Raw genomic sequence first — 21,946 nt, forward strand, 5'->3', positions numbered from 1 at the left:
TATTAGTAATCAGCTGGATGACTGTGATCTAGTTGTTTCAATTTCCCACCCACAGGAAGGGGAAGAGGGGGCAAAGGGCTACTGTTTGGGGTAGCAGAGAATGTGCCAGCGTGAAGAGAGAACTCAGTGGAGACTCATCAGAGCGCAAACCCTCTAAAAGCAGGAGAGTGAGGGACCACATTTTCCTCTAAGTAATGGGTACTTCCAGAAAGTGCACTGGGTGACTTAAAGGATAATGCCCTATGATGCATTTGGAAGGATCATGAATAGACCATTTTCTTTTGTTTTGTTTTGGGTTTTTTTGTGAGGCAATTGGGGTTAAGTGACTTGCCCAGGGTCACACAGCCAGTGTTAAGTGTCTGAGCCTGGATTTGAACTCAGGTCCTCCTGACTCCAGAGCTGGTGCTCTATCCGCTGCGCCATCTAGCTGCCCCGAAGAGACTATTTTCAATGGAGCCAAAGGCTGGTGTTGGGAACTAGTGACAGAGAAGGCCTAGGTTGGGAGCCACATGGGGATCTGCCCAGAAGACACAGGGAGCTATTGAAGGGGTCTGAGCACACCATCCCAGCAAGGGTGCACAGCACTGCTTCCCCTTCAGACAGCACACAACTGCTGCTTCCCTGCCCACCCCTTGCTGCCCCTTGTGCTGCTTCAGGCCCTAGTGAGCTCAGAGAGTGTTCTCCCAGAGGGGCTGGATAGCCACATCCTCTGGATGTTTATAGAGAACATTCCTGGTAGTAGAGGCTGGACTTGACTGGAGGACCCTTCTAACTTTGAGCCAATAACTGTAAAAGGGATGAACAGGAGGCAGAGCCTGATGAGAATGTTATGAGAATGGTTTAGCCAGGTCTGATTTAGCGAGGAAACAATAAGGCTGGAAAGAGACAAGGAATATTTCATGTTAAGATGAAAATCTGATCTCATTTCAGCACCAGTTATTGGTCCATTTCTCCAGCAAAACATAAAAAAAAGAACAGGGATAAAATTTTAACTGAAGAGGTTTTTTTTGTTTTTGTTTTTTTTAGTGAGGCAATTGGGGTTAAGTGACTAGCCCTGGGTCAACACAGCTAGTAAGTGTGTGTTAAGTGTCTGAGGTCGGATTTGAACTCAGGTACTCCTGACTCCAGGGCCGGTGCTCTATTCACTGTGCCACCTAGCTGCCCCCCTTAACTAAAGTTTTAAAGAGCCTGGGGCAGTTGTAGGAAGACTACAAAGGTTTCAAATACTAGGAAAGAATACGAGAATTATGAAGTTAATATTAATCAAGGTCAAATGCCGGTTCCTATTCTATAACTGTGTCAGTGCCAGAGAAAAGTCACGTGTATAGAGAAAGCAGCTCTGCTGGGAAAGGTGGAAAATGTAAGAGATCCTTCCACAAAGCAATGATCTCACCAATGTGGGGACTCTGCTCTGTCTGACAGTTCAGAGAAGCCTCCTCCGTGCCTACTTTTCTGGCAGGACTGTCATTAAACATGAATTAAGTGGGGGCAGCTAGATGGCGCAGTGGATAGAGCACTGGCCCTGGAGTAAGGAGTACCTGAGTTCAAATCCAGCCTCAGACACTTAACACTTACTAGCTGTGTGACCCTGGGCAAGTCACTTAACCCCAATTGCCTCACTAAAAAAAAAAAAAACATGAATTAAGTGCTACTGCTATGCCAGGCTCCGTGCCAGAGGCTGAGGAGGCAAAGGCTAGATGGGCCTTGCTCAAGAAGCTCACATTCCATCAGGGAAGGTCACACACATAAGTTGATAAGGAATACATACAAGTAAAGTCAAGGTGAGGTCAGAGGGACTTACTTCATCAGGAAAGGCTCAGACATTTGACCCAGCAATACCACGACCAGGTCTGTATCCCAAAGAGATCATAGATAAGGGAAAATGACTTCCATGTACAAAAATATTTATAGCAGCTCTTTTTGTGGGGGCAAAATCAAGCTGTGGTTTATGAATGTAATGGAATACAAAACGATGCACAGGGGCAGCTAGGTGGTGCAGTAGATAGAGCACTGGCCCTGGAGTCAGGAGGACCTGAGTTCAAATCTGACCTCAGACACTTAACACTTACTAGCTGTATGACCCTAGTCAAGTCCCTTAACCCCAATTGCCTCACCCCCCCCCCCAAAAAAGATGCACAAGCAGATTTCAGAAAAACCTGGAAAGACTTAGGTGGACTGATAACTGAGTGAAGTGACCAGAACCAGAACACTGTACACAGTAACAGCAACACTGTGCGATGATCAGCAGTGACACACTTAACTCTTCACAACAATACAATGATCCAAGACAACTCCAAATGATCCATGCTGGAAAATACTCTCCACATCCAGAAAAAAGAACTGTGAAGTCTGAATGCAGATCAAGGCATACTATTTTCACTTTTTTTGTTGGGTTTTTTTTTTGTTTCTTCTTTCTTGTGGTTTTCCCCTTTTGTTCTGATTCTTCTCTCACAACATGACTAATGTGGAAATATGTTTAACATGACTGTAATGTATAACCTCTATCAGATTGCTGGCTGGCTTTGGGAGAGATGTAGAAGAAAAATTTGGGACTCAAAATCTTACAAAAGTGGAGGCTGAAAACTATCTTTACATGTAATTGGAAAAAAAAAATACTATTTTTTTTAAAAGGGAAAGGCTTGGAAAGAAGGTGGGGCTCCCTCCAGCTGGGCAGATCCTGAAGGAAACAGGCTATTCCCTGGCCTGAGCTAAAGGCCTGCCTCAGTTATCTGTCTCCCTGCTAATACCCCTTATGAAGCGCCTCCTCTACCATCATAGGAGGGCTGAAGGAAAAAAAAGCACTTTCTAAATCTTAAAGCGCTCAATAAACATGAGCTACTCTAGCACTGCCACCTTGTGACAGCAAAAGCAGGTCTGAAGGGTCCCCAAAGCCACAGCAGCAAAGCACAAAGCTGGCTGGGCCTGCCCCCAGAGGGAGCAGGCTGGCTTAGTTTAGAGTCATGCCCAGGCTGGCTGCAGGAAAACCAAGAGCCCAGAGCCAGAGTGGCAAGGTCAGCACTGATGGGTGGCCAAAGTACGCCCTCCGGTCAAACAGGAATTCTTCAGGTATGGCTGCCCACAGGAATAGACCTATCTTCTGCCCAAGGCTGAGTGAGCCCCAGCTCCTGCAGGGAAAGCCCACCCCATTATCTCTGCAGCTTCGCTTTTATATCAGGCAGCCACCTCATATCAGGTCTCAGCACGAGAGCTGGGAGAGTCCGGAGGGTGGCCACTAAGAGCAGGCCCGTGGTTCCTGGTTCTGACCTTGCCATGGAAGCCTGCTATATATACCCAGCGAGCTATGGCCCAGGTACTTCGCTGATCTTCCAAAGCAATCAAGGAGAAGAACTGCCAGAGACCAGACCCAGGTCTTACTGCTGGGTTATCTGCTAGACTTTCAGTTTTGTTTTTTCCCCAATGCGGGATGCAGCGACATGTACTACGGTGACAATAACACTTTGGAAAGCCCGAGATGCCACACACCTGTGTGCTCCCATGTCTGTCACAGGCCACAAGTGGGGAAACGTGGCCTCAGACACTCCTTAATCCTGTGAGCCGAGTGAGAAGTCACATGGCCTCTCAGCTTCCTCTTCTCTAAAAAGGGGATAACGGCAGTGCCCACCTCCCCAGCCTGTCGTGAGGATCAAACAAGTGAACAGAGTGCTCCGCACAGCCATAATTCCAAGCACGTTTATAGAGATTAAATGGCACGTTCATGTGAAAATCTACAATAGTACCTATACTCCTAATAGCGCTGTTATTTAGACCACCATCTACTCTGGTTTTTTTACCCTAAAGCTAATTTGTGACTTGACCAAATTGCTAAAAACTTTCTGTAGAGCAGTTGCCTTGTCTGTAAAATGGGGTAATACTGCTTGTTCTGTCTACTCTGCAGGGGTATTGTGAGGAAAGCATTTTGTGCATGGTGATTATTTCAGAAAACATCAAGAGAGGAGACAGGAATGGCTTGGGGCGATAATGTAGACAGGAGGGCAATCTCGGTGTCTTGATTTCTAGAGGAGAGGCCTCCCCCATTTGCCAGTGCCTCTGAAGCCAGACTCTGACCCCATGTGAGCCCAGCAAAAGAAAGTGAGTGTCAAGTTTCAATAGGTGTGGAGGACACTGCCCACACCCAGGGGCCTCAAGTCCTACAGAGGGAGAGCCTGCTTGTGTCCCAGTCCCTTTTTCCCCCCTTAAAATGAGGGTGCTTGGGGCAGCTAGGTGGTACAGTGGATAGAGCACCGACCCTGGAGTCAGGAGTACCTGGGTTCAAATCTGGCCTCAGACACTTAACACTTACTAGCTGTGTGACCCTGGGCAAGTCACTTAACCCCAATCATGTAATCATACTTCTGCATTAGTCATGTTGTAAAATGTAACAATTAGAATGCCGCCACCTGCTGGAGACTTACTGTAGGAAAGCTCCGCCATGAGGAGAAGGCGTCTGAGGGCAAGCCATGCGGCTTTTCTTTGGTGTCAGGAAGTGACGTTTGCTTGTGGAAGGAAGAGGGGGCGAATGGTCGTCAATAAATTATAAACTTTAACAAGAGTTTAGACTTTTAAGCATTTATTAAGGAGAATAAGAATTTGGTGAAGAGAGAAAGGCTTAGATTCATCTATCTATCCAAGGGAGAGCGCATTTTTAGCTCCACTCTCTACCAGAGTCCTCAGGAAAGAGCGAGAGAACCAGCCTCGCCCCCTCTTCCTCCCACAAGCAAAAGTCACTTCCTGATGCCAAAGAAAAGCCGCATGGCTTGCCCTCAGAGGCCTTCTCCTCATGGCGGAGCTTTCCTACAGTAAGTCTCCAGCAGGTGGCATCATTCCAATCGTCACAGAAAGAAGAATCAGAACAAAAGGGAAAAGTCAACAAAATAAAACAACACATTCTCTTGATCCACATTCGGATTCCACAGTTCTTTTTTCTGGGTGGAGAGAGCATTTTCCCCCATGAGTTCTTTAGAATTATCTTAGATCATTGTATTGCTGAGAAGAGCTAACATTGTTGATACTGTGTACAATACTCTCCTGGTTCTGCTCACTTCACTCAGCATCAGTTCATGTAAGTTCAGGTTTTTCTGAAATCTGCCTGCTCGTCATTTCTTTTTTTTTTTTTTTTTTTTTTTGCGGGGCAGTGGGGGTTAAGTGACTTGCCCACGGTCACACAGCTAGTAAGTGTCAAGTGTCTGAGGCCGGATTTGAACTCAGGAACTCCTGAATCCAGGGCCGGTGCTTTATCCACTGCGCCACCTAGCCGCCCCCTGCTCGTCATTTCTTACAGCACAATAGTATGCCATGACATTCACATACCACAGCTTGTTCTTCAGCCATTCCCCAACTGATGGGCATCGTCTCGATTTCCAATCTTTGCCACCACAAAGAGAGCAGCTATAAATATTTTTGTACATGGAGGTCCTTTTCCCTTTTTTAATGATCTCTTTTGGATGCAGATCTGGTAGAAGTATTGCTGGGTCAAAGGGTATGCAAAGTTTTATAGCCCTTTGGGTATAGTTCCAAATTGTTCTCCAGAATGGCTGGATCAAACAATGCATTCAATATTCTCAGATCTTCTCCACCACTTATCATTTCCCTTTTCTGTCATATTACAGCTCTGACATGTCTGAGACCACATTGGAATTGAGGTCTTCCTGACTCTACGTCTGGCACTCTACCCACTACGTGATTGACTTGCCCAAAGTGGGATCCTAATAGACAAGTTCATGACAAATGAGCAGTGTAATGTAGGAGTCAAAAAATGCTAATAAGCTGTTGGGCTGCTCGGCGTCCACTCTATTCTTGCCCAGTTTCCACTATTCTCTGCCCTCAGCAGACGACCCAGGACCAGAGCAAGGAGTGAGTGGGCGAGTGTGCACGCGAGTGTGTGTGTGTGTGTGTGTGTGTGTGTGTGTGTGTAAAAGGGAGACAGACAGACAGACAGAGAGCCAAGGAGGGAGCGAGAGGAGCCCACTATTTCCAACCAAGATGAGGAAGGATCTGGAGTCCATATTGGGGGGATTAGGTGAAGGCACCAGACATGTTTAGGCTGGAGAAGAAACACTGGCCTTCAAATATGGGTAGGACTGTCATGTGGCATGATCCAGAATGCCTGAAGCAGTGGGGCTCATTTAAACTGGACACCAGGAAAGCCTTCCTAACAAGTACCACCCCAAAGGGAGACCTGCCTACAGAGGCTTCAAGCAGAGGCTGGGTGGGCACTTGTCAGACACGTCCTGGCATGTAAGTGTGTACATGTGGATGTTTTTTGGAGAGATTGTGTTGTGAGTTTGAGAGCTCACTCCTTTAAGTGTGTATAAATGGGTTCAGTGATTGAAGCGCACAACAGACACAAACTAACCAGCATGTTTTCGTGCCTACACTGAAAGGCTGTTGGGGCAGGGGGTGGGGTGGGGTGCAGGGACCTTCCTTGTGGTTGGTAAAGTTCTTTTATTCCTGGATAGCTGTGAGGGCACAGGTGACCCGCCTTCCTGCCAAAGCCACCTTGGGAATTCAACATGTGGAACACAGTGATCTCCAGAATCAGAAATGTAATGAGTATCCAAGAGAAAACTGACAGCCTAGGTCACAAGAGCTGGTTGGGCCAGAGACCTGGCTCACCATTTATCCGCGTGAGCTCTCGTGAGGCATGTCACCTCTTGTCCTCAGCTCCTTCATCCGGGCTCTCCCATTCCCAACATGCTGTGCATGTCAGTGCCAACCCACTCTAGGGGTGTCCCTTCCCTGCTCAAAAAGATTAAACGCCTACAGCAGGAGGAAGGTCTTACTCTTTCTGGTGGGATGGTCCCTTCTGACAATCCAGTGAAGCCTAGACATCGGGACAATGTGGCTGCTGCTTTTAATTCAGAAGGGAAAGAGGTCAGGGAAAAATAACAATCCATTCTTTTGCCATCCAAGCATCCAGACCCTGCTGAAGCCTCTTCACTCCCAAAAGGCTTAGAAGCCTCCGTCCAGGCGTGCCTTGGACTGATGCTCTCACCACTTATGTTGTCCCCTTTCTCTCCACGAGGCACCAAATCAGAATCCTGCCATGGCCTCGTACTCCTCTCCTCCAATGAATCTCCACTGAAGAGGGATGCAGGCTCTACACGGCAATCCTTCCTTTCCTTTAAGGGCATGCCCAAGTGCCGCCTTTTTTCGGCCACGAGGTGTCTTTTCCACATCCGTCCTTCCCCAAATCTTCCTCTTACGCCTGGATCGTTTGAGACTCTGGGTACATCTCACTGTCTGAGTTGTTACTTGAGGGTGAGGAAGTCTTTCTCTTCTTTGTATTCTGAGCACCAGCACACAGTAGGTCCTTTGTATCACTGCACAGAATCTGCACTGTGCAGATGCTTAATGTTTGCTGCACCAACGAAAGAGCAGTGATGCCGTTGTACGAGAAAGCTGTCACGTACAACACAATCGTCAGCAGAGTGGCTGTCCACTCGCCAGGGAACTGGGCCGAGCCTCGGGAGGTAGTGTGTGAAGGATCCAGGGAAGCAGGAGCTGAAAGGGGGCAAGACGTAAGCCTGGCCTCTAGATGCAGGAGCCTCCAGCCCTGTAGTGCAGGTAGGCAGCTTCACCTCCATTTCTGGTTTCTTCTCCAGCTTTCACACTTTGTCCAAGTAAAAGCTGGTCACTAAAATTCAAGGAGTCTTCAAAGAGGAAGATTCGTAAATTCAGAAAGAGATGTTCTTGTTTTTGCCAACATTTTCTTTGTCTTCTCGCAAGGACAACTGTCCCCAAAATGAATGGGCTGCCCTGAAAGGGAGTGAGCTTCCTGTCACTGGATGTTTTCAAAGGAAAACTGATCACCACATGTCAGGAATATTAGTGATGGAGACCAGAGGAAGCAGTATTACAACAGCAGTATCTTCACCCAGGTGTGTGCGGGTGCACATGCACACACACTCTTTACAAGAAATACAACCAGCCAGGTCCCCAGCCAGGCTGCAAAGATTCCAGGCCGGCCCAAGCAGACATGGTCCTAGGCCATGGTCACAGAGGCAATCCCGGAAGCCAGGGCTGATTCCAGGCTGGCAACCTCACCCTCTCTATCGGGCTGCTCCTCATTGCTATTTACCCAAAGTATTGGAGCTGGCAGAAGACTCCCCACACACCCAGCCCAATTCCTTCATTTCTTTTTTTTTTTAAACAGAAAATACAACTGAGGCCAACAGGAAGGAAGGAACTCCCCGAGCTTGTAGGGGCGGAGCCAGTATTTGAACCTAGCTAGGGCTTCTGTCTCTCCCCCGCAATCAATACTGCCATGGATGTGTTACAATGAGGGCAGGGGGAGCAGGAAGGGAAAGGAAGGAAGGAAGAATAAAAAGAAAGCCAGAAAAGAGCCGTGCCCACCCCGTGGAAGCAGGCAGGGTAAAACCAAAGGTTTCACAGGGCTCAGAGTGGGAAGAGACTCAGCAGCAACCACCCAATCCCACCCCCCAGGGCCCCACTGTGAGATGAGGAAAGGTGTGCCTGGCCCAACACCACAGGGGTGGAGAGAAGCAAAGGCCGGGCAGTGTCGGGTCCAGTTCCCCTGGAGAGGCTGAAGGAGGGGGAGCCAGTCAGAGTCCAGGGCTGAGCTGTGGCAAGAACACGCCAGTGCCTTAAAGAGGCAGTCTCATACTCACAGGAACGATGAGCCCTTGCCAAGTCAATAAATTAGCTTCATCAACCTGGATGTTACGGAAGTTTTTCATCCCACACTTGCGGATTTCTTCCAGCTCCTGTGGACCAATAAGAAAAAAATACACGTAAGGCCAATAAAAACGCCCTGCATTTCAGCCCCTCACCCTGTAGCCACTGCTACTGAGGGTGGGGACCCGGGCTCCCTGGGAGAGAGAAAGAGATGAATAAACATGGGACAGGCTCAGCAGAGAAAACATTAGAATGCAATAACCCATCTGATGAGCAAGGCAGAGATAGGGAAGATCACTTCTGACTTGGCTGAGGTTGCCCACAGAGATGGATGGAGGTGTGTGAGACATTCTGTAAAGAGATGCCACGAAAGGGTACTGCAGGGATAGCAGCCAGTGTGAGCCAAAGCAAGGAGCTGGAAGATCATGGGCATGTTGGCAATCACCACATGTGGCTGGAATGAAAGACACCCAAGAGGCCAGCACATAAAACCCGGTTGGTTTAGAGCCAGAGGATGGCAAGCCTTTGCAGATCAAAATCCTCCTCTGAGCCTCAAGATGGAACACCACCAGCCCAACTTTGACACCAGGCAGAAGAGAAACCAGTGACAGAGTCTGCTCCTTTCCCCCAGAAGTGTAACAAATGGCCTCACAATATTTATTCCAATAACTTGAAAACCTTCTCTGGATAGAGCTGGTAAGAAGAATTTGCATTTATATAGCACCTACTATATGCCAGCCGAAGTGCTTTGCAAATATTATCTCACTCCATCTCCCAACCCTGAGTTAATGCTATCAACCCCATTTTAAAGAATAAGGAGGGGCAGCTAGGTGGCTCAGTGGATAGAGCACCACAGCCCTGGAGTCAGGAGGACCTGAGTTCAAATCCAGCCTCAGACACTTAACACTTACTAGCTGTGTGACCCTGGGCAAGTCACTTGACCCCAATTGCCTCACTAAAAAAAAAAAAAAAGGGTCATGCAGCTAGTGTCTGGGGCTGGATTTGAATTGAAGTCTTCTTGACCCCAGGCTCGATGCTCTAGCCCCCTCCCCCCATAATAAAGTCCCACTATTTCTAGGTTAACTGGGGGTCTAGATACTCAATCTGCAAAGTAGAGAGTCCTACCTATCCCGTTAACAGGGGTAGAAAAGAATCAAACCAGATGTTTACTACGAGTACAGACAAGCCAGTAGCGGGATGGCCACAAGACTGGCCTGGAACCAAAGTGACCAGACTCCCTGAGCCTGTCTCCTCACAGGCTGGGGCTCCCTGATCTAATGGGCGGGTATGTGCAAGTTCATGGCAGGCCACAGCTTCATCTTTGAGCCTCAGTCTCCCCACCTGCCAAGGACACCACCTGTCCTGTGTGTGCAGGCCTGCATACACCCCAGGTCTAATGGGGGTGAAATGCTTAGCAAACCTTCGTTTGGGAGGTAAATGCATTCTCATTATTGTAACCATGAAAGACAACTCAAACACACCCAAATCGGAATTTTTCAGAACCCTTAATGTGAGCTGATACTCAGCGCGCTTCTTTTCTGGTTCTTTCTGCCGTCCTAGTCCGGGGCTGCAGACACTCCCCAATCTGCTGTTTCTGCCCCCCAAACTGCTGCTCCTCCCAACTTGGGCATGTGTCTGTGTTCCTAGCCCCGATTTCCAGGTCAGAAGCTGGAGTGTGCTGGGAATGCCCCAGCAGGGAAGGGGACGACATTCTTCCCAGGGGCCCAATGAGCTTTCTCTTGGATGTTCCTGGAGGCCTCGCCCAGTCATTCCCAGCAGCTTCTGCCCCACCTCTAGCTTCTCTCTGGCTGCAGAGACTTGCACCATCAGCCCTGTCCTTCCCTCCTCCTCCTTTCTGCCCAGCCTTCTTTAGGAGGCCTGCCCTTCTCTCTGACCACACACAGAAGGCCGGTCCCTCGTCTGGCTTCCAGCCCCACCGGCCGCACCGCTGCCTGCCTGAGTTAGCGTCCCATCACTTTTCTCCTCACACACCCAGGGCTCCCAAGGACCCAGGCATGCGGAGACCTCCAAGCCTAGCTCCGCATACCTTTCCAGCCTTCTCATGCCAAACCTACCTTCTGGCCAAAATGGGCCGGGCCCTGAACTTAGTGTTCGACCATCCCATACCCTGTGCCCAGGGGGCCTCGAGTGCCACCTGCAGAGCTCCCTCCCTCAAGAAGAGCCTTCTCCTCATTCGTCTCCTGGCCTGGTGCCAGAATCGTGTTTGTAATGACTCACCTGCTTGTGTACCACTGTCCTGTATGTGCAGGCACTTTTTTTCCTCTACAATCAACTCCCCATAAAGATTAGGCAGCCTAATTGCAGAAGTTCATTTGTAAATCACTGATCTGGAAAGCCGAAAACAATTTTCTCTGTATAAATGATGATATAAAGAGCGGTCAGGTACCCAGGATTCCTGACAAAAGTAGGATTTTGTCATGATCTAGCAGAAAACTTACAATTCCATGAAAACCAGCAGAAACCCGTGTATCTTTGGTCTTCCCATTGCTCCTAAGCAGCCAAGTAGCTTCCCTACAACCCCTGCCCAGGCCTCTTGTCTTAGCCAATCTGCATTTCAGCCTCTGCTTTGAGTCTTCATTTATCTCCTGAAGGAACTAGAACCCAGGGCTCCTGACACCCAGGGCTCCTGACTCCCAGTGCCCATCCAAGCCATACAAATATATTCACGATTACATGCCTGCCACATGAAATCATTGAAACCAGCGTCTATGGCAACTAAAATTGTTTTAAATGAGAGAAAAAAAAATTTTAATGAATGTTAAAAATTGTTTTTGCAGGGCAGCTTGGTGACTCAGGGAATGGAGCACCAGCCCTAGATTCAGGAGGACCTGAGTTCAAATCCAGTCTCAGACATTTAACACTTACTAGCTGTGTGACCCTGGGCAAGTCACTTAACCCCAATTACCTCACACACCAAAAAAAATTGTTTTTACATGTAACTGGGGGGGGGGGGTTTAAATTAAAATATACTAGACTTTTTCTAAATGAGAGAAAAACAACAACAGATAAAGCAGAACTCCAGGTAGTCCAATCCATGTCAGAAAAAGAACCCCCACTACCAAATACTATATAAATTTATAATAAAAGAAAATTTTAAATGTCTCTTCAAATGGTCAAAGCACGATGCTAAGAGATTAGAAGATGGGAAGGAGGTGGAAAGAGCCTTGCTCTGCTCTCAGGGAGGCTAAACTATCAAGAATCAGATTACCATGTAATCAAATATATTTTTAATCCCTTATGATCCATGGTGAATCTGCCCCCCACCTCCTGATTTCCTCTGGTGTGCTTAGCAGATGTGCATCTTCTAAATACTCATCTAAGCCAACTAAAAAAACTAGGTGACTGGACACACGTTGGGGGACGGTGTGGGTAGGAGTGACGGGCCGGAGAGGCCTGCTGGCCTTAAACAAAGAGCACAGAGGGGAGTCCTGGGAGGGCAAGGTTGAGTTTCATTTCAGACAAAACGAGCAACAGCAGAATAGGCAGCCGGCAAGGTAAGATTGGTGCTTAGGAAAGGGGTCAGGGGCAGAGACAAAGATGTGGGAGGCCAGCAGAAGCCACTGCTGGGGAAGCAGAAAGGATGCTGAAGGGAAATGGAGGCAACACTGCCCCCAAACCTGGGAGCTGCTGCTGCTCCCTGGGCTGTGACATTTCCAAAGCGGGCTGTCAAATAAGATGCCTGAAGAGGCTCTCTACTCCAAGCTGGAAGGAACCTTAAAGATCATTCAGCCTTTGCTATGTAGATGAACCGACAGAATGGGAGCGACTTTCCCAGGACACTAGGCCAGCAGGCTCCCAGCAGGCCAAGGGTGAGCAGCAGAGAAGCCCCTGAGGTCAGCAGGCATTACAACTCGAGGGCCAGCTTGGGACCATCCCCATCTTTACTGTCTGACTCTCACACAGCACAGCAAGCTGGCCATATCAGCCCTAACACATGACTAAGGGGATGGGGTGGGGGGTGGGGGGGGGGGGGGAGGAATGCCTTTCCATGGCAATATTTTTTTTTTTTAAGTGAGGCAACTGGGGTTAAGTGACTTGCCCAGGGTCACACAGCTAATAAGTGTGTGTTAAGTGTCTGAGGCCAGATTTGAACTCAGGTACTCCTGACTCCAGGGCCGGTGCTCTATCCACTGCGCCACCTAGCTGCCCCCATGGCAATACTTCTAAGGAAGGGAAGGGGCCAGCACTGATCCAGTGCCTTACTAATGCTTTGGATAAATTCAGTCTCATCTGGTCCTCCCAACAACCCTAGAAAACAGGTGATAGTATCCCCACATTATAGATGAGGGAACTGTTACTTAACCAAGATTAAGGAACCTGACCAGGGTGAAACAATGAGAAAGAAAGTCAGGTCTTCCTGACTCCAGACCCAGCATCCTCATCACTGTGGGGAGAGCTGCCTCTTCAAGGACTGCATTCTTTGTTCAGGGCCATCACCTTCACCCAAAATGCTAAGAGAAAGAGTTTCCCTTAAAAGGGGAATATAAAACAGCTGCAGGTTTCTATAGCACTTTAAAGTTTTAAAAGCACTTTCATATTTATTATCCAGACCCCTTTTACAGATGAAGAAACTGAGGAACAAGAGTGATATTCCTGGCATTCAGTTGGTACTTAATAAATGTGTGTTGACTGATTTGTCCTAAGGAAGGAGAGGAGCCAGAAACAATATGGGTCTGTAGCTACATCATCTGAAAAGGAGAGGAGAGGCCTTGAAACCAGGATGTCTTGGGGATGGCCTGTCTCTAATATACACTAGCTGTGTGACCCTGGGCAAGTCCCACCCTCTCTAAATTGCTAATCTGCATGGGGAGGGAGATCCCCCCTCCAACCAATAAAGTCTCAGGTCCGACTCTCCCTATTCCAGAAAAACTCTGGAAAGTAGAAAATCCGCAGAAGCTTTGCCCCTTTACTATCTATTACAATGAACTTATATTTAATAAACATCTATCATTGATGGAAGAGATTGCTCTGCAGTAGCCAGCCTTAGACACTAGCTGTGTGGCCCTGGGCAAGTCACTTAACCTCTCTTTGGCTATGGAATAACTGCATCCACCCCCTGGGCATGTTGTGAGGATCAGCTAAGGTAATATCTGGAAAGCTCTTCATGTGGCTCAAAGTTCAAAACATGGATTATATACTCCTCAAAGCACAAGGACGAGGAGTCGCCTCAAAATCCAGTCATTCAACACCCTATAGTAAACATCTGTTAAGGCTGGGCCGGGCACTGGAGCTCAGTGGGCATCACCTCCAGGATCACATCTGAAATCCTCTCTAGCGCCAGGTCCCTTCCTTCCTCTCCACCCTTCCTCCCCCGACATCCTCTGCAATCTCGGGACAGGGGCCTCCTTACAAAGGCCCCTCCACCGCCCACATGGGGGTGTTGTTTCTGGCTGGCCCCACACCTGGGCTTCTCTCCCTTCAAGGTAAGGCCCCACATTTATCTTCATCCTTTCTTCTGAAATCCCAATTTATCCCGTCTTTATCTGGTTTGCCTGTTTTCCCGCCCATTACACTGGGAGTTCCTTGGAGAAGGGACTGTGGGTTTCGCCTCTCCCACTATCCCTCCCGCACAGCATGCAGTGTCTGGCCTGCAGTAAGGCCCCAATATGTAAACGAGGGGGTTGGACGAGAAGACCTGCAAGGCCCTTGGTGCCCTCTCCATCTCTGGTCCTGCAGTACCAGGCAATGGCCCACCCATCATTCAAACACCCGAAGCCCACTTGGTTTCCCTCCCGGAGCAGCTGTAACTCAAGCCTCCCAGAAGTGCCAGCTGACCAGACCGGGCCCTCCTTCCAACCCTTGATTTAGAGCTCAACAAAGCAAGGCTCAGGGGGCTGAGATAATTCCGGATTCGCAGAAGCCCCTAAGGGACTTGCCCAAGGAACCAAGGCCTCCAGATCGTGGATCTTTCTTTCCAGGGGCCCATGCTGAGCAGGAACCCAAGTGCTCAGAGATGAGCAGGGCAGGGCAGGGCAGCAACGTGCCCAGAGAATTCATCGCAGCAGGCAAGAAGAGAATCACCTGGGGACTATGGGAGCTTGGGCTGGCTGACCTGCCAAAGGGGACCAGTCCGCCCTGACCTCCACAACTGCCCAGCACTTCCTGCCAAGTTTTGGCACTGACAGCTGCTTTGTAGGCCTTCACCCCAACCCCCAAGCCATAGCAGGCCTCAATCAGAGCAGGCATCGGAGCTACAGAGACAGAAGTGGAGTGAATGGTTCCTGCCCTCATTGGCATATAAATACCTATGTTCCAGCCTAGGCCAGGCCAGGGAGACAGCAGGGGTGGAACAGGTGTTTATCTGACACAGCTACAAGTTTGGGGAGGCTGGCAGGCGCAGCCGGGGGGACTGAGAAAGGCTTCAAGGAGAAGGGAAGGCTGGAGCTGAGGCCTGAAGTAAAGCGGCCAAGGCAGAGGGGAAGCAGACAAGAAGAGGGACTGACCCACATCGTGCATGCAGAGTAATGTGTAATACAGCTGGGGCAGGGGAGGGAAGGGCCACAAATGCCCAAGACATTTAGAATGGATCCCTGACGTCCAGGAAGCCAAGGGAGCTTGCTGAGGACAGAGCTGACACACTGCTCTGCTGGGCTCTTCAGGAAAATCACTGGTCGCTGTGAAGACGTGTGGCCGACCCACAGACAGCAACACTTCTAATGCCTTCTCACCAAAGCCCACCAAAAAGTGAAACCCTGCTGGGCACGGATGTGATCTGATTGAGAACCCAGAAGACGGAATGGACAATCGGGGCAGGGGGACAGCCCACCCCACAGTGACAAACCACTTCCCCCACAATCTCCTTTGAGGGCCCTCCCAACAATGCAGAGTCTCTAGGGAGAGCAAGCTTTATTTGACAGAGAGGGAAACTTGGGCCGAGAGGGGAAGTTCAAGCCAATGAAAAGACATCCAGGGTTGGGAGGAAACTTCTTGATCTCGGGGTTAGCTGTCCTTCATCTTAAGAGAAAGCTGAGGCCCAAAAGTGAGTGTCACATGAACATAAGTGGAAGGAACTAATTAGCCCGGAGAGAAGATGGCAGGTAGGACCAGAGGAATCAGAGGCATCCTCAGGTATCTGAAAGGTCATCTTGTGAGAGGGAGAGCGAGAGAGAACCATGTTCTGTCTGGCCGAGAAGCAGAACAAGAAGCAACAGATGGATGCTGCTAAAAGACAAATCTAGACTTAATTTAAGGGAAAACTTATTAACCAAGAGAGCCACCCCAAAGGGCAGGGAGAGTGGAGCTCTTCCGAGGAAGCCACCACCAGCATGCTCCCGCCCTGGACCGCTGGTCCTCCTAACACTTGTCCCTGTGCCATCTCTCCCTGGCTCTGTCACCTTCTCTCCTGTACTCCCAACAGCGCCCCCCCCCCATTCAGACTCTCATCATCTCTTACCTGCCCCTCCCAAGGCTCTCCTCTTTCTAAGTGAGCTTCTGCAGAGCTGCCAATAGGCTTTCCCCAAAGTCCAGGTGCAGCCGGGTCACCCTGACTCAATGAGCCCCATTTCATTGTCAGGTCATAATGAGAACATACACGATTTAGTTTAGTATTGGAGGCACACAATTTAGAAACAAGCGCATATACACACACTGGGAAAGGTAATGCTCAAATTGTTTGTACTATTGAGGTTTACCATCCAATGAGAGATCCTGGTCCAGACCAAGCCCTTTATGCCACATGAGGACAGTGGGAGTGAAGAGAAGTCTACAGAGGGATTCAAAGGCCAGGCCCTCGGCCTCTGGGTCCAGCACTCTGACAACAGCCTACGTCAGAAGTACCCAGAAAGAGAGCTGATCGGGAAGGAGGATCTGGGCAAGGCAGAACAGCTGAGCAATCCCTGAAGGCCTCTGCCTATTTCAAAAGAACCAGGGAAAAAACAGACAACTTTACATCTGGAACCCCAAAACTGCTTGGTTAAGACCCAAGGCAGCTGCTCTAACAGTCCCTATAGCCTTGGGCCTAGAAAGAAGAGCTGAGCTCAAATCTGGCCTCAGACATGGACTAGCTGTGTGACCCTGGGCAACTCACTTCACCCTGTTTGCCTCCATTTCCTCATCTGTAAATGGGATGATAATAACAGCATGTAGCTAAGGGGGATCAAATGAAATAATACTTACAAAGCACTTCACACTGGGCCTGGCGAATAGTAGACACCATATAAATTCTCAACCCCCACCCCAGGACACCTGCCCTTCAAGTCCCTCTCTCCAGACCAGAAGCACCCCCCCCAGAATTCCTTAAGCACCTTCCTCTTTCCAGCCCTTCGACCATCCCTGGAATGGATGAGGGCTGTGGGTGGTCAGGTTTCAGAGATTGAGACTGAAGGGGGATCCATTTATAAGAGACCTGAAGCTCACCCCAAAGGACAGTGGTAAAGATGGGTAGATAGAGGCAGGGAGGAGCACACGTGGAGAGGGGGTGGGGAAAGTGTCTGCTTATGGAAAAGGTTACTGATGAGAAGGAGGCAGCCTGGAGGATGAAGCTGGCCCTGGGGAACCCAGAAGAAACAGAGCTAAGCAACGACAGAAGCTGGTGGGCCCAATGAGAAGCAGAGCATGCCCCCACTTCTAACACTCCGGGCCCCTGCTGCATTTCCCTAGGCCAGAGGTCTGGAGCTGAGGGCAGCCTGCTCACAGAGAAAGCAGAACCCAGCAGACAGCCTTTCCCCAAAGCTGTCAGTGCCCTAAGCAATGTGCTAACAACGGGGCTGACGAGGTGCCCGGTGCCAACCTTGTCATGTTGGACTCAGTGGGATTTCCTAGAGATTCCACAGATTTCGAGTTGGGAGGGGCCCAAGAGGCCCTGCAGCCCAACCCCCTCACTTTAGAGATGAGGAAACCCCCCCCTCGGAAGGGATGTCTTCTTGACCAAGGTCACAAAACAAGAGATGCAGGCCCAGGCCCTGGCCCCAGCCCCAGCCCCCCCGGCCCCCCAGCCCCGGCCCCCCGGCCCCCCGGCCCCTCGGCCTCTCGGCCCCGGCCCTGGCAAAGCTTGTGAAACACAAAAGATGATTGCTAAAATGAATGCAGGACAGCTTAGTTCCTTCTGCTGCTTAAGGAGAGGAAGTACAAGGGGAGGTTCTAGTTCTCTGACACGACACTAAGAGAAGATCCCACCAATGCCTCTTTCCTCATGTGACTTCCCTGTCCAAATGACTTTAATGACATTCAAGGCCCTCCTCAGTTTGGACCCAAGCCACAAAAGGCTCCTCCCACCAAACTGTGCCCCCACCCCCATCTATCAGAAGTAAAGCCCAGAATCCTCCCTCTCAAAGTGCCCATTCAACAGCACCCATGAGTAACCGTGTGACGGTTACAGGGACAAACAAAACAAACAGTCCCTACCCTCAAGAAGCTGCCATTCCACTGAGACGAAAAGAAGCCTCTTTGTGGAGAGACAGAGAAAGAGCAACGGGAGTTCTTGTCATTCAATCATTTTTCAGTGGTGTCCAATTCTTCAGTGACTCCATTTGGGGTTTCCCTGGCAGACCCACTGGAGTGGTTTGCCATTTCTCCTCCAGTTCATTTACAGATGAGAAAACTGAGGCAAATGGGGTGAAGTGACTTACCCAGGGTCACACAGCTAGTGAGTATCTGAGGACAATTTGAACTCAGGAAGATGTGTCTTCCTGACTCAGGCCTGGCACTCTATCCACTGAGGCACCACCCAGCTGCCAAGTTCTTAGCTCAGGCTTAACTTGAGGAGTTCAGGGACAGATTTCAGGGGTTCCATGAATCTTTTAAAAAAAATTTTTGATAACTTTATTCCACAGAATTAGTTTACTTTGTAATCCCATGTATTTTTTTTTTTAGTGAGGCAATTGGGGTTAAGTGACTTGCCTAGGGTCACACAGCTAGTAAGTGTTAAGTGTCTGAGGCCGGATTTGAACTCATGTACTCCTGACTCCAGGGCCGGTGCTCTATCCACTGCGCCATCTAGCTGCCCCAATCCCATGTATTTTTATTTGATCCATTTGGAAACATTATCCTGAGGAACAAATCCCTAGGTTTTGCTGGATTCGGGGGGTGGGCACATGACATGGAACCCCTGTTCCTGGAGACCTGGAAAGGCCTCTCACACTAAAGGGCACAAGAAGTACCCAGTGGGCACTCAGAGAGTACTGGGGGGAAGGAGCATTTCTGAGACACCCACTAGGCACTAGGTACCAGGCACCAGGCACCAGGCACCAGGCACTAGGCACAGTGCGAAGTGCTTCAAGCACATCACCTCATTTCATCCAGGCAGTAACAGAAACAATGCTCCCAAGCTGGCAGGACCTCAGAGCCACACAGGACAATCTGACCCAGAATCCCTCCAACCCTCCCCTCACTGAGAAAGAAGCCACCCACTCTGTGTCTGAGTTTTTCCATCTATCAAATTCAAGTCTGGCCCTCTACAACTCCCACCTCTGAGAGCACTTTATACCTCACAAAGGCCTTTCTTCACAACCCTTTGAGGTCAATAATCCATTTAACAGTTGAAAAAGCTGAGACTTGGGGAGGAGTGGCTTGCTCCAGGTTACAGACCTAACCAACTGTTAAGAGGCAGAATTTGAACCCTGGTTTTCAGAAGCCCAGTCCACTTCAATAATAAGTTTAAACTGACATTCAATTTTAGGCTTGCTTACCTACAGAACTAATAGTGTCCCCATTTTTTTAGAGGGAAACTGAGGTGCAAAGAAGTGAAAGTGACCAGTCCAGTCACACAGCTCTTTGCTGAGCTGAGACTCAGACACTAAGCTTGGGCAGAGCTGTATTCACTAACCACCCAGCCTCCTCCTGCACACCTTTAGCACGATGTATATGAACGTGGCTGTCTAGCGGTAGCATTTATTGGAACTTCTCAACTATGTCTAACTTCCGTCCCAAAATAAATTAAAAGCTTCCCCAAGCCAGGGCCTGCACCTGATGCTCCTGTCTGCATTATCATTGATTTTTTTTTTTTTTTAGTGAGGCAATTGGGGTTAAGTGACTTGCCCAGGGTCACACAGCTAGTAAGTGTTAAGTGTCTGAGGCCAGATTTGAACTCTGGTACTTCTGACTCCAGGACCTGTACTCTATCCACTGTGCCATCTAGCTGCCCCTCCTGTCTGCATTATAAAACAGAACACCCACGTGACAAATGTTTGGTAACTGGCCACCACCAAGAACTCCATGGCAGGACTGACCTTTTCCTCCCCAAGGTCAAAGTGAGCTTTCCTACAGAAGGGGGCTCCTTCAATCCAGATGGCCAAGAGCGATCCAAGAATGATCCGCTGATCCCATTTCCATTCTGACTGCCTCGGTTTCTTCATCTGTAAAATGGGGATCATACTGGCACCTCCCTCCCAGGAGTGTTGTGAGGACCAAAGGGGATAATGACTGTGAAGCACTTTAGCCCAGCACCTGGTGCATGCTGAGTGCTGTAGCAATGCCAGGAGCCAAAGAGGGACAAAAAGAAGGAAGGTCGTGCAGCACAGGGGAGGAAGGCTCAGGAACCAGAAGGCGTCGCCCTGACCTGGACGAGGCCCCTGACTCCTCTCAGCCTGTTTGCTCATCTGTAAAATGAGTACATCTCCTGAAACTGCTCACCTGCTTCAGAGAGTCACAGAACAGTCTGCCAAGCAGCACGAAGCACACAATGCACATGTCTGCCTCAAATGCTAGGGCTTCCCTATTATCTCTAGGCTTTAACCCTAATAAACACCTGTCACAGCCTAGCCCCAACCTACTTTTCCACTTTGATTCTGTTCGATTAGATGGCTTAATTGTCCTCAAACATGATACCATGCCCAATTCCCCACCTCCATGCCTTTGCCCTGGCACTCTGATGCCTGGAATGCCCTTCCTCCTCACCTCTATCTATTGCTTCTCTTTTATATAAGCCTATACGAGCATGTGCCCTCTCCCCTGGTTACACTGCAAGCTCCAAAGGCCAGGGACCTGCTCCCTTGTCTATTTCCCTGGTACACAGCAGGTGCCTGGTACACAGTAGGTGCCTGACAAAGACTTAATTGATGTAAAAAGCACTACAGAAATGCTGGCTGGTGAACGATCACCTACAGGCCGCCACATTTTCCTTGGCAAGACCCCAAGCCGGCAGGAGCACAGATCCACCAGGAAAAACTGCAGGGAAGGGCAGACTCACTTCCTCAAGTGGACTGCAGAGAACTTCCCTTCCAAACCATTCAGACTCAGTTCAAATCCAACCTTGTGCAGGAGGCTTTTCCCAGGCCCTTCCCTCCCTCGGCTCCCTACCACGAGGACTTTCCTCCTGACAGCATTACACAGAGATGCATTTAGCACACTGTCTCCAGATCGGCCCGAGCAGCATTGTTCTTGTCTCTCCAGCGCTTAGAACAGTGCCTGGCAGACAGAAAATGCTCAATAAATGCTGGGCAACTTACTCTTGAGCGGCCTGGAAATCTGCAGTGAAGTCTGGGAAATCAAAGGAAAGAAAGGTGACAGAGCCCAAGCTTCCAGCCATACAAGTCTGTCCTCTCCTCTGAGGCCACAGACTAAGGAAATAGGTCTCTTCCTCCAACAGTCAATAAAGCTGTATTAAGTCCTGTGCTAGGTTTGGGGGGCACAGAGACCAAAATGACACTGCAGCTTGCTTCTCACAGTGGGAAAGCTACATAAAGGGCAATGCTGGAAGCCAAGTGGAAGGAGGGAAGGCGTGTGGTGCTTAAGCTGAGGCTGAAAGAAGGGAGCAGAGGGAGGAGGAGGAGCAGAGGGATTTCCAGGCATGGGCAAGAGCCAATGAAAAGGCAGGCCCAGGACAGAGGGAGTGTTTTCTGGGAGGTCCAGCAAGGTCACTGGGCTGACCAAAAGAGTGACAGAGGTGGCAGGGAGGTAGAACCAAACGGAAAACCAGGGACAGTGGAAAGGGTGCTGGCAGGAGACCAGGGGAACAGGCCTTCTGGTTCGGCCATGGAGGGTGGCCGGGGACAGTCACTTCCAACCTCTGAACCTCAAGGTTTCCTCTCACTGCAACATCCACAAACTCTGAAGCCAATGGGTGAACACAGCCAAGAACTACAGGAAGGCATCGAGGTATGGTGGGAGAAGAATGGAACCTGGGGAAAGTGGACTGATTCTCACTGAGCCCTAACAAGAACAAAGATCACAGTCGTCCAGGCAGTCAGCTCTCTGCCGCTGAGCTGAGTAGAGGCTGTGACACTGCCAGGAGCAACTCACACCAATGAAATCAATTAAAGCTGAGGTGCAACTGTCCCCCCTCCCCCCAGCATAAATATTTATTTTTGTAGAAGCTGGTCTGGGAGCTGGGTACCCTGGGCTCTGGTACCATGGG

At 49.6% G+C, this 21,946-nt stretch overlaps 1 protein-coding gene across 1 annotated transcript in view; it reads right to left on the minus strand.

Annotated features, from left to right (window-relative positions):
* The window catches only part of UBE2L3 (ubiquitin conjugating enzyme E2 L3), a 50,928-nt gene that overhangs the window by 21,301 nt on the left and 7,681 nt on the right, over positions 1 to 21,946 (minus strand). The window contains exon 2 of the mRNA XM_043969514.1: positions 8,628 to 8,723. Coding sequence (XP_043825449.1) covers positions 8,628 to 8,723 — 96 coding nt within the window. The remainder of the gene's footprint in view (positions 1 to 8,627; positions 8,724 to 21,946) is intronic.

The sequence above is a fragment of the Dromiciops gliroides genome, chromosome 1 (genome assembly GCF_019393635.1).
Source record: "Dromiciops gliroides isolate mDroGli1 chromosome 1, mDroGli1.pri, whole genome shotgun sequence".
In the NCBI taxonomy this organism is placed as follows: Eukaryota; Metazoa; Chordata; class Mammalia; order Microbiotheria; family Microbiotheriidae; genus Dromiciops; species Dromiciops gliroides.